The 13,009-nt window shown below is 55.7% G+C and overlaps 1 protein-coding gene across 8 annotated transcripts in view; it reads left to right on the plus strand.

Annotated features, from left to right (window-relative positions):
- The window catches only part of LOC105186238 (nucleolar protein 4-like), a 76,615-nt gene that overhangs the window by 49,934 nt on the left and 13,672 nt on the right, over window positions 1-13,009 (plus strand). For 4 of the 8 annotated variants that reach the window (XM_019842832.2, XM_019842833.2, XM_011146301.3 and 1 more), the window contains 2 exons: window positions 3,126-3,180; window positions 7,477-7,698. In XM_019842832.2, coding sequence (XP_019698391.1) covers window positions 3,126-3,180; window positions 7,477-7,698 — 277 coding nt within the window. The remainder of the gene's footprint in view (window positions 1-3,125; window positions 3,181-7,476; window positions 7,699-13,009) is intronic. The other 4 variants (XM_011146300.3, XM_025300631.1, XM_025300632.1 and 1 more) reach the window with 2 other exon arrangements.

The raw sequence follows: 13,009 nt of genomic DNA on the forward strand, positions 1-13,009 counted from the left end.
GGGCGGGAGGGGGGGAGGGGGAGGGTGGAGAAAAAGAAAAGCGCTCTCGGCGCGACATTTCGCCGCGATTGAGATCTCCTCGCCTCTCTCGCGATTTCCACGTTCGTCCGCTCCGGCTCGTCGTCGTCCGTCGGAATTTCTCGGTTACATCATCAGGAGGAGTTTTTGCGGCGCGTTCGCGCGCATACACACGCGCACGTAAAACACACACATGTGTGCGGGCACAGCGAGCGAGCGAGCGAGCGAACGATCGCGATCGCACCCATACACACATAAGTACGTGCGAGCGAGCGAGCGCGCTCGCTCGTTCGCTCGCTCGCTCTCTCTCTCTCTCTCTCTCGCACGCCGCCTATGTCCTACAAGCTTGCTGGACAAAGTTGTGGCCGGTATCAATTGGCCGTGCTCTCCGCGTTGTATACCGGTCGACCTTCTGGAGTTGCAACACGAGACCTGACACAGATAGGAGAGGCTGCCGCTGCAGCACAGCGAGCCGACAAGCAACCAGTCGGTCCTGGCATCGCTCGGCCACGTAGTGTACGCCTTGCGAAACTGCCGGCTGGTCGACCGCCGACCGACCGACCGACCGATCGACCGTCCGACCGTCCGTCCGTCCGTCCGTCCGTCCGTCCATTCGTCCGTCCTCGTCACTCGTTCGTTCGTTCGTTCGTCCGTTCGTTCGTCCGTTCGTTCGTTCATTCGTTCGTTCGTTCGTTCGCTTCAGTGAGGAAAAGCCGTTAATTTCGCCGGGATAAAATCAATCAAAGCGAGATAGAATCGCGCGTCGCTAGACTCTCGAAGATCGCTCACGCGGATCGATTAGAGCGCGGCGCGATGCCGCGGATATCACGGCGGAGAACGAGCGCGCTCGCGCGCTGCTCTTTCCGCGCGCCGATGAAAAACGATCCGGCCATATAGGTAGGCGATCCTACTCTCTCGGCCCGAGAGAGCCTCGGCCTTATTCCCGCCCGAAGCTCGACCCTGACCACACCATCTCGGACGGTGGCCGTAAAAGAGGACGGTTTTTCGGCCGAGAGCGGTGTGGGAAAGAGCGTTTTCGTGCCGCGGTTTTAACGTGTCCGCGCATCCGGTTAGGTCCGCTCGCGCCTTCGGAAAAATGTCGGCCGCGCGAGGAGAGACAACGAGAGAGAGAGAGAGAGAGAGAGAGAGAGAGATTACTCGGGAGTCGAGTGCTCGGTACGTAATATTACGGTGGACACGTCGCCGTTGTCGCACGGTGATCGCCGGCGTCACCGGCGGACACCGCCGTGCCTCGCTGATTAACATGTGAAACGCGTGAGCGATTGCGTGTAACGTTAAACATACGGCCGATAGAAGTCAATGAAATGAGCCGGCGAACGATCGCCTCGCGAGTGGCGTTTATTTACCGTATCTTGGGCGATCCGCGAACTTGAGCCGAGCATTGGAGTAATCAATGGAGATCAGTTTTAACGGGGCGCTTGTCATGTGGCGTGTGTGCGTTGATCCGCTGATGATCGGCATCGAGCATTTCCACAGTCGTCCATATAGCTGTTACAAGAAGATACTTTACGTCGTGAACCTGACGCGAATGACGCGATTAACGTCGGCACCGCCACGAATTGCTTTCCCGCGCCGCGACCGGAGATCTGATTTCGCGAATTATGTTTAGAAGAGATTTCTCTTTCTCCGCTTCTCCCTCTCTCTCTCTCTCTCTCTCTCTCTCTCTCTCTCTCTTTCTCTCTCTTTCTCTGTATATGTCTAAAGAGAGTAGCAGCTTGATCGCGCTGATGCGCGAAAGGTGCGAGTACGACTCGCGCGCGCGCGCGCGCGCGCGCGTCACCTTCGTCGCGGCGACGAGGCGTAAGCAATTTGCGCTTTCGACGAATCGCGAGTCGCCGCACAGGCTCTTGATCTGGGACAATAAAGTCCACGGTCTTCCTGTGGGCGTACGGTAACGCGGACAGCCTTCGATAGCTTCTTCTTAACGACACCTCTTACGTGACGCCGCGGTGACGCCGCGACGTGCGAACTTGCGAATTCCTGCGCGCGTAATTCTGCTCTCTCGAGCCGAGAGGAGATACGCCGGGTCGATCGCGGGGAATAATCAGTCGAAATTACTGGCACGTGTCGCCGCGGTATGGTAAATAATTATGAAATACAAAATCATTTATTGGCGGCAGAATCTTTTGTAGTTACATAACACAGGAGCGATTGTACGAGACTTCCCGTTGAAGCGCTATTCTCGTGTCATCTGGTTGGGTCCAAGATCCAACGAGATCACTTGTGACGAAACGTGTGCAATGAACGAAAAAATCATCTCGACACGGTCGTCGTTAGTTTCAAGTGGAAGGACACTTGCCCGCGAACGAAACGACCGACGCGGTCGCGAGCAGCACGCAGAGCGCTCGACCGAAACAAGAGGCCGCGCGAGGACACACCGTGACACGTCGCGCGCGACACGGTTGCACCGCGACTGCATCTGCGCACCGCGCGTATTATCATAACCGGCGTACGGCGGAAAATGAGTTTCGCCAACTTTTAAACACGTCGCCCCGCTGAGAAAGAGACTGCCTCCCTCGTTCTCGGCCGCCGTAGCGCCCGACGAGGACGAGGACGAGGCCGGGGCGAGAGGAGGAGGAGGAGGAGGAGAGCTCTCTGAAGTTAGCAGAAGCAAATCGGCAGAATCCAAGCCGCAGCTCTTGCTCATCATTTAGTATCTATTTTCTACTGTTCGCACCTATTTCACATTGTTTCACATTATACGGCATTGTATTGTAAAAGAGGAATATTTTATGTATCATACTATATCGCAGCACGTGGAAATCGGAAAAATGGAAAAATTTTTCCCTTTATTTATCCTCTTTTTCTTTCCTTAATCTTGTGGCATCCGCTGTCTGCGGATGAAGTCAACGTAGCGCCCACGGTTTTTCCCGAAATAGCGGGGAGTGTAAGAGTTTGACTAATTACAAATTAATACGAAGTGGCTGGTAAATAGTCCAGCGCGGCTTGGTTTCGCCGATTTGGCGCTGCCTTAGCTCAGAGAGGTCGAGAGGAGAGGCCTCTCGCGACTAACTAACCCGCACGTTGCCAGCGTCGAGCTGGGGAAAATGCTTCAGGACCTAACGGTGGCTTTCTGTCTGTTGCAGGAGAACATCTCGACCCCAGAGCCCGCCGACATATCCGAGGACGATCACTATCCAAGTGAGTAGAACCTTTCATTATCTACACACACACACACACACACACACACACATATATATATATTTCTCTCTCGTTCTTTTAACGTTAGACCTTGCCGTGCCTTTCTCAGTCAGTGTCGGAGGTGGTCAAACCTTTACCCGGCTAAGGATTACGAGATCGTAGTCCTTACGAAACGCGCAAAGGCGTATACTCGCCTTGCCTGCCTGCCTGCCTGCCTGTCGCGTGCGTGGTTTCGTCTCTTCGGTTCTGCCGTGTCCCATTCGCGTTTCTACTTCTCTCCTCCGACGCTCGACTCAGCCCGCGAGCGCGCCTCCTTTCGCGTGGAGGAAGCCTTTGGCTGCCCTTTTTGTTCCTCTCTTTTTGTTTTTTTCCCTGTTTCTTTTCTTTTTCTCGTTTTTAGAGTCACTGCACCGCGCGCGCAGGTCAGGTCGCGCGTCCGTTTCGGGAATCTGACCCGAATTCCCGCGGCGCAGCGCCGCGAGTTTCTACATTATTGAATCGTGTCCTGAATGATTCAGACGTCACTCCCGTGCGTGGTCAGCCCTCTGTCTCTCCCTTTTCGTGTGTCTCTGTGTGCGCATCTCTCCCTCCCCTCTCCTCTCTCTCTCTCTCTCTCTCTCTCTCTCTCTCTCTCTCTCTGCCTGCTCCTCTCCCTGCGGGTTTGTTCGCCGGTTAATAAATCTCCGCTCTCTGTCGTCGTCGGCGCGACCAAAACGCCCGTCCGCGCGTGTCACCGCTAATTCCGCCGCTCGGACGAACAAACGGGAGCGCGTGGCCCGCGATATGCTAGAAAATCTGCGGACAGTCCCTTTGAACCTCTCCGGCCCGATTACGTGCGGTCGTGCTCCGCTGGGAACTACGCGCGGCCACGGTTGTTTCAGTCGTTCCCGGCGGAATTTGCGCGAATTAATAGTAAGCCCGTCCCGTATACTTGGTACCGCCCGCGCCGCCGTCGTCGTCGTCGTCGTCGTCGTCGTCGTCGTCGCCGTCGCCGTTGCGACTCATGATAAGCCGCGTTAACGATGAACGGATCGAACCGCGAGAGTTTAACGATCGCGAACGGACGCGAATTCCGGAGCGCGGCAACGACAGATTCGCTGGACGCGACGAGACGACGCACGCTCCTTCCTCGATCCCGACTCGCGCGATTTCGGACGCATCGGACATTTTTCGAGTTCGTCCAGTCGCGCGAGCTGATCGCGCGAGGAATCATCTCGATCGTCCTCGCGCCTAGCCGCGTCGCGCGTAAAATCCAGCGCGATCGCCGGAGCGGATATCTGGAATTTTTGCATTCTCGATCATCGTTCGCCGGTGGTCTCGGCTGGCATTTCACCAGTAAATAAATGGAAGCGCGGTAATCTAAGGGTTAATATCAACGACTCGATTCGCCGGATCGGATCCGCGTGTTACGTTCGCGCGCGGCCTCGCGCGGCTCGCGTAGCGCGGGATCGATACGACGAATTAGAGTATCGTCGAGCGCGTTACTCAGCACCGTGCATTCGATTACGGTATCGCGGCGGGCAGAAATGAACGGCTCGTCTTCGACGCTTTTCGCACCGAGAGAAGGAGAGAGAGAGAGAGAAAAAGAGAGAGAGAGAGAGAGAGAGAGAGAGAGAGAGAAAGAGAGAGAGAGAGAGAGAAAGAGAGAGAGAGAAAAAGAGAGAGAGAGAAAGAGAGAGAGAGAGACAGAGAGAGCGAGAGAGAGACAGAGAGAGCGAGAGAGAGACAGAGAGAGAGAGCGAGAGAGAGAGAGAGAGAGAGAGAGAGAGAGAGAGGGAGAGAGAGAGAGGATGAGAGGGTGTGAGAGGAAGCGGACGTGTGCGGGAGCGCGTTACGGTGAGGAAAGAAAAAGAGAGAGAAAGAGAGGGAGTGAGAGCGGAAGATCGATAATTTCGCGAGAGCGAACACATGGTGCTACACGCACTGCTTTCACACACGTACACAGCGCCGATCCATGCGTTCGATGAGCCTGCCTGCGTCTAAATTAGGGCTTCCAAGTATTCATACATCTGACTATCTGGAAATCCGAGATCGGTTTCGAGATCGGGCAACATAAAACCGCGTTACTCGTCTAATTCGAATATTCCGAGTCATTCAGATCGTAAAGGAAAATCGTAAGGAGAAGTGGAGATGCGAATTCGGATACGAAGTAATTAAAGAGACACGCAGATAAATAAAATGGGTCACTGTAATGAAAAAGAATTATTCGGAATACATAATTGTTGCATACACTATTACACACGTACGGAATACATAATTAAGAAAACACATAAATAGAGTCAGTCGCTTCGAGTCGTGTCGTCAAGTCGCGGCTGACGACGATCGATTTGCCGATTGTGAAGCTTCGGAGAGAAATCTAGATCGCTGCGAATGTACATCTGTTTGGCCGATTTTACCGCGAACTTAAATATCGCTCGTTGCATCTTCGTCCGTCCAGATATCTTGGGAGAATTCGAATTTCCCCGGGATAACCCGAAGCGTCGCATTGATCCGCTGTCGGAAATAATCGGATTTGCGGGTGATGTTAGATTATCCGAAGTAATATCGAAGCGACGAGTTTTATTCTCTCGCGATGGCACGGAAATTAATAAAAGAACTCAGGGAGAGACGCGGGGGGGGAGGGGGGGAATCTATGCTCATACGAGGTGACAAAGTTACCGTCGTCGATCAGCGTCGACGCTGGACCAGCGCGATTTTCAGCGCGGGAGGACAAGTTCATCGTGGCATTCGCGTATCGGCGTATTCTCGCAAAGCCCTGCACGCGAGAGGGGACAGGCAGTTTTTTTTTCTTTTTTTTTTTTTTTTTTTTTTTTTTTATAACCTTGTACGTGAAATTTTTACACTCGCGTGAAATTCGCGAGATACGACTTTTCAATCTCGAGAGCGGAACTATAGATTGATCAGCGGCCGATTGCAGGACTCCCCGGGCTTCCCGGCGTCGCACGCGTCGAGTCGCGAATCAGATCGCGACTCGCTTATCGGCGGAAATGCACATTCGTGTCGCGCGCATTACTCATCGCTCGCGTCGCCGCTCGGCTCGGTCCAGTCATATATGGCCGACGATTCAACGCCGACCGGTCTCTCATTTTTCGCGTCCGTTCGCGTTGGGTCAGCTTTGCTCGTCGCTCCTCGCTCCTCGCACGCTTCGCCTTTCGGCGAGGAGACGGCGCGTCGTCGCTCTCGCTCTAGGATATCAGCCGCAGTCGGCGGTTATCGATATCGGTATCGCGATGGTGCGCGAGTCACGATGAGACGAGTAGCGAGCAACGACGACGCTCCAAACCGGACCATACATTCTCGGACCGCTCTCTTTCTCTCTTCCTCTGTCCCTCCCGCCTCCCCCCTCCCTCCCCTCTCTCTCTCTCTCTCCTTGCTGGCCGGTAGCGGTGGATATCTCACGGAGCAGCGAGCCGCGGACAGGACGTCGTTAATCGCGCCCGTCGAATTGTACCGCGGCGCTGATCAATAATCTAACGACGTCTCTCACCGCCGGCTTGACCGCGTGTCCGAAGGATAAATCATGAGTCGCGTACTCGGGCACGGCCAGGCGGCGCAGGGCAAGGCGGCGAGGGAAGGGCGGGGCGGGGCGGGAGTTAATCGTAGACTCACTCTCGCGGGGCTTAATCCCGCTCTCGCGAGTTGGTTTTTGTCAGGGCCCGTGTAAATTAGCCGGCCGATTAATAATCGGTAACCGACGTACGGCTTTGCGTACACACGCATGTACAAGGGTACGCACATACTCGGCTGCACGCGCGCGCGCGCGCGCCCGCGCGACCGTCGCTGATTTATCAGTTTCGGGTAATTAAACCTGTTGCGTTATTAAGCGCCGATTAAATCGAGTCGCTACGCTACGCGAGCGTGGTTGTTTTGTAAGTTTAATTTATTCGCTCCCTCTGTTCCCCCTCCCCCTCTCCCCTCCCCCCCGTCCCTCCACCTCGCCCGGGGAGCTGCGCTCGCGCTTGCGAGTAGTGCGCTCAGGTAGCTGATAAGTGATAATAGCCTGAGGCCGCTCGCGCGCCAGTCCGGCCGGACGGTGGATGACGAATGTCGCGACTCGCTTGTGATATAGGATCGCGTCCGGGCGTGAGCCCACTCTCGTATGAGCAAAGACTCCCGTTGAGAGAGAGAGAGAGAGAGAGAGGGGGGGGGCGGGGAGAAAGGGAGAGGCCGGGAGTGAGGGAAGGAAAAGTGGAAGAGCTCGAGCGACGCGAGCTTTGCTCAACGAGCAGGTTCGCTCAAACTCGATCACCAGTTCGCCGTTCGCGAGCTAACAATGTAACCAATTAACACTTTTAGTAGCAGGTGCGCTGATGAAGGACCCGGATAAGCTGAAGTTGATGCTGCTCGCGTGGAATTATAATCTGCAGCAGCAGGCTCACGCCCAGGTTCAGGCCGCCAACGCCGCCCTATCGCCAAATAACTCCGCGACCACTACGGCCACTACCGTCGGCACACCTGTCACCAGTCAATCAGCTATTTCCACAGCGAACAACACCATTAATAATGCCACGCTCACAGGTAATTTCGGTGGAGGCGCGTTACTTTGAAAATAATCGCCAGCGGATTTTAAATAGCCGTATAACTGTGAATATATATATATATACACGCGGTGCCTCTCGGCGGTCCCCGAAGAATGGTCCCTCATTTGTCCCCCTCACACGCTCGATCTTCCTCCCCTTTACGGCAAACGAAAACTTGAAAATTTCCTTTAAAAGATCTTCGGACTCCGCGCTAGCGCGCGACAAAAACGTTAACATTTAAGCGCAACGTCAACCGCGTCGGCGACGCGTACGTGGCCGCGGACGTCGCGTTGCAAAAGAGGACAAGGGAAGAAAGGTCGCGAGGGAGAGAGAGAGAGGGGGGAGAAAAAAGAATTCAGCAGCGCGAAATCGACAGACGACGACGCTTAACGGAATCCATTACGGGACGGACGTTCGCGTCTAGACGTCTTTCTTCTTTCTTGTGCGCGTCGCGAAAAGACCCGACACACGCGAAGTCACGCGCCGCGACGTCCCATTGATGTGTCGCCTAGCTAGGCTGACGAAATCTCGCTTATGAAAAGAACCTCGCTCCGCCTGGCGTAAACGCGCGCTCGCGCCCGCGGGCTTTAATGCTCAACTTCTGCGTCCTTCTCGCGCTCGCGCTCGCGCGCCTTGCGGCTCGCGCGACGGAGTGAATTGCAGGTTTCGCGGGGCCAAGGTGTACCGGCCATTTAGCTCGTAAAGTTTTGTCGTCGCGCTCGACGTGACTAATGGATCGCCGGCCTAGGACGTACCCCGTGGCGTAGACAGAGAAATCCGATGCGCGCTCCCGTGTGAGTGTGTGCGTGCGTGCGTGCGTGCGTGCGTGCGTGCGAATACGTCCTCGCTGATCGCTCGCGCCTACGCGAGTTCCAGCGAAGCCGCGCCACGACGTCATCACAGGGTGCATCGCGGGGGTGAGGAACGCCGGTGAGTCCTCCTCGTTCGCTTCTCTCCGCCGGCGATGAATCAGAGGGGGCGGAAAGCCGCGTACGAGATGAGGAATGCAAAAGCGATACCTTCGGGTATCGATACCGCCGCAGCCGCAGCCGCCGCGCTCGCACGCGCGCGCGCGCGCGCGCCGTTGTATATTTCATCCTCTCGTTCATCTCGGGCCTTACGCAATCGCCGCCGGTCTGCCGGAGACTCGCGTGTTTTTGAGTAACCACGTTGGAGTGGCTCTTCGTGAGTCGCATTCGTGAGCGCGATCACGTTCAACGAGAGAGAGAGAGAGAGAGAGAGAGAGAGAGAGAGACGCTGGATCTCTCTTCTCCTTGTTTCCGTTTTCCTTGTTCGCCGCGGTATATTTACACTTTTCATCGACGTATCGAGATCTTTCGGATGCAAGCATCGCTTACATTCCTCATGATAAGCGCGAGAGGGAGATGGGACGCTGTGTGACTTTGGTATCGCGTGCTTGAGTAATCCGGTCGAATAAAGAAATGAGTCACGAGAGCGACGGATGCGACGGCGCGGCGGTGATCGCGTCGTCCGTGCCGTGACGTGTGCGCGTCGAAAGTCGAGTGGAAAGAAAATCGCGCCGCGACGCGCCGGCGCGGGTCCATTAACCGCGCTACGCTTACGAAGTCGCACGAGTGGCCACTCTCAAATTAATTCCGCATTCCGGCTCCGTGCGTAGCTGCGTACGCATTGTTAATCCTCTTACTCGGCCAACTAATGTTTCTTTTTCTCTCCCTCTTTCCTTCTTTCTTTCGCTCTTCTCCTTCTCTTTTTGCAAATGCGGACGAACGACATTATGTATTTTGTCGCGCGAGCGACAGCGTGCGTCACACACGCCGCGGAGGGAAGAGCAAAAAGCAAACGCGACGTCGCGTCGGTGCGGTCGCATCGGCGGCGACCTTCGAATTAAAATTCGATCGCGCGCGGAATCTGTCGTCGTGTTCCCCGTCCGCCGTGACACGTCGGGAAAAATACGACGTCTGAGCGGCGCTCCGTTCTCAGAGTCGGCTCGTCTCGTCATTCGTGAGCCGCGCGCGTCTTCAGCGAGCGAGAGGCACTCGCGTTAATTGCCGCATATATCCTTAACGTCGCGATAGTCGCGCTCGCTGCTCCGCCGAGGAGCGTTTCCGCGCGATGTTGCGCGCGCGCGCGCGCGCGCGAGCACTCTCGGGACTCGCCTGTTGTTCAGTTAGGCCAGGTTGCGGAAGGATAATTCACCGTGCCCCTCCGCCTCGGTACGCCTCTTCCACCTATCCTCCCTGGCAGCTATTTGAAACTGGTTTCGAAGCGGGCCTCTATATCTCGGACGTAGTCATTGCGTAATGAACCAGCTATCGGCCGAAGAGACGCGCGTAGAGAGAGAGAGAGAGAGAGAGAGAGAGAGAGAGAGAGAGAGAGAGAGAGAGAGAGAGAGAGAGAGAGAGAGAGAGAGAGAGATAAAGTGCACACATACACACGCGCACACAGACACGTACGGTTCCCATTGCATGACGGGGACCGCTTCTCTCTCGTGCTCTCTCGCCCGCCCCCTCCCCTTTTCTCCCACGTGATGACCGGCGCAGATTCCGCATCTCGCGCGAAACTTCTCCGGCGAGTGTCTCGCGGTAGACGCGAACGGGAGTTTCGCAAATCGATTTCTCGATGGGGCCGCCTGTTCTGGCGCGCCGCGAGATCTCGGGCGGGAAAAGCGACGAAGCAGGCAGCAGCGGCGGGAGGGAGGGAGGGAGGGAGGGATCGGTCGGCGAGTTGCTGCTGGTCGCGCGAGCCCGCGGGTAATCTCGGAGCCGCGATCTCTCGCGCGACGTGTGTATTCTTACCGATGCGGGATTTGCATTTTCAAGCGAGGACTCGAGAGCGGCCGCTCGCTCTCCTCGTAATTTCGCCTCCGCACCTCGTCAAGTACGCGATAAGTCCCTCCCTCCCTCTCTCTCTCTCTCTCTCTCTCTCTCTCTCTTTTTCTCTTTTTCTCCCGAGGGATTTATTAGAAACAATTATACACGATATTGACCGAAGCCAAAGCTAGCATTTGCCGACGATTTGCGTTTCCGCTCGTGATTTCTCCTTTTTGCGCACACTCTTGGCAATCTTTTTTCTACTCGTGCAACATTGACGCAGAGGGGAAGGGGACGACTTTTCCGAAAGCGAACGGCGGCGAGACGCGACAGGGAGTCGCTTGCGCGAGCGCGACCGGCTGTGATATTCGCGGCGCGAATCGATTTCTCGATAAAGCCGCCTCCGTCCATGCGAGCAGACGGAGATCTTGATAAAAAAGACACGGCCACGAGGACATCTCGGTTTCTCATCTCTTAATGCACTCCGCGGAGTCGGCGGTGCAATATTTATAATTTACAGCGGACACAACTTTCCCCCCTGACATGCATCCGACGATTATGCCCGCGATATGTCACAAAATCACGACGTCTTAAGTACGGCCGCTTCCGGATCTGCGCCGTGCACCGGGCACGACAATGCGCAATTTTTCTCTTACGTACTTACGCACGGGAAGATCGCCCACGCGATAATACGGCCCGACGGCCCGCTTTATGTATTCTGGGTTTTTACCTAACCGCATAAATTATGAATCGCGATTGAAATGCAGAAGCGAAATCCTGCCGACATCGACATCGTGTATCAATTATTGCCGGCGCGCGCTCGTCACACCGCGGGGAAAAACAAATGAATAAGTGAACGAATTGATTCACGTACGAAAAATAATTTTCGTACCGTGAGGAACCGTTGATGAAATCACCAGCTGCAGGGAGATCGGACGAGTGGATGAATCTTAAATGACTCCTCTCTTTCCCCCTCTCTCTCTCTCTCTCTCTCTCTCTCTCTCTCTCTCTCTCTCTCCCTCTCTCTCTCCTTCGCTCTTTCTGAAACTTCGATCAAATTACCATCGCCGATCGGAGACGACCGGTCACCGGGATGAGCAAAAATTCGATGCCCTCGAGTTCCAACAAGTTGAACATAATTAATTCACTTTAACCTCTCTAGGAACGAATTCACTAGAATCGGAAGGAAATAATTTAATTTTAAGCCGATGTAGATGCCGCGACATTTCTCTCCTTCTCTTCGCGATACCGATGTCCATTCGCGATGAAATGAACGTATCGAAACACGAAACGCGTATGAGCCTCACCCGAGGAACTTTAATTATCGGCTATCGAGCGGACTTCCGAATTTTCTTTGGCGCGCATGCACGCACGCACGCACGCCATCACGCGCCGCGTCCCACTATGGTCGGTGACATTTATGAGGGACAAGATAATACGTCTTCGTCCATCTTCGCGATTGCACGTTACCGTCCAACGTGGTATCCGGGAGTATCCGCGCAACGAGACGGACGAAGCGAGCGAGGGAAGGGCGAGGGAACGAGTCCGTGGGGGAGAGGAGGAGACGGTGTTTCATACCTGGCCTGGCCCCGAAGTACCGTGGGCGTACGTGGCTTGTCTGCGAATTTTGTAGCGCCTCTAGCCTCTCTCGCGAACGGTCTCGCGGCGTTGGCGAGGCTCTCGCGCGCGCACCACGTCGGGTCGCCGGCGTGGTGCGCCTAGAGAAAAAGAGGAAGTGCTCGGTGTGGCCTCTCTCCCTCTCTCCCTCTCTCTCTCTCTCTCTCTCTCTCTCTCTCTCTCTCTCTCTCTCTCTCTCCTTCCTTCTCTCGCAGAGGCCGGGTATTAGTTTTCCTTTGCGGGAAGAGAGGTCGAGGGAACGAGGAGAGGACGAACTGCCGGGTGGGGCGCCGACGCCGCCGTCGCCATCGCCATCGCCGTCGTCGTCGTCGTCGTCGACGACTGATTTCAGGTTCAGGCCAGCGGCCAAGAGGCGAGTTCAGGAACGATGCTAGGTGGGATTGGGATTGGTAACCGGCTTTCTAGCCGGCCTAGCCGAGCGCTCGCTTATGTGCGTGTTTTCTGCCTGCCTGCCTGCCTGCCTACCTCCTCCGACTACTCTCCAACGATACCGGCGTACTACGCTCGCCGCAGGCCGGGAACCCTCTCTCGGTGTGCGCACAACGCTGTACCTTCCTAGAGAGTGAGGGGGGGGGGAGAGAGAGAGAGCGTTACGAACACACACACACACACACATACACACGCAGGCGCTTTTTTCCTCCCATGGGCCGCGTGTGCCGCGTGTAGTACCGCACGCGTGTGCGTGCGAGAAGCGAAGTGCAGCAACCTCCGGGGCCGAGTGGAAACGTCGGGGAGAGGAGAGGAGAGGAGAGGAGAGGACAGCAGAGCAAAGAGAGAGAGAGAGGGAGGGAGGCTAAGGCAGAGGGAGAGGCACAGAGAAGGGAGGAAAGAAGAAACGCACGATGCAGCACCGCCAGCACGCCTCCTGGACGAGGGTCC

Source organism: Harpegnathos saltator, unplaced genomic scaffold (assembly GCF_003227715.2).
Source record: "Harpegnathos saltator strain DR-91 unplaced genomic scaffold, Hsal_v8.6 scaffold38, whole genome shotgun sequence".
Lineage (NCBI taxonomy): Eukaryota > Metazoa > Arthropoda > Insecta > Hymenoptera > Formicidae > Harpegnathos > Harpegnathos saltator.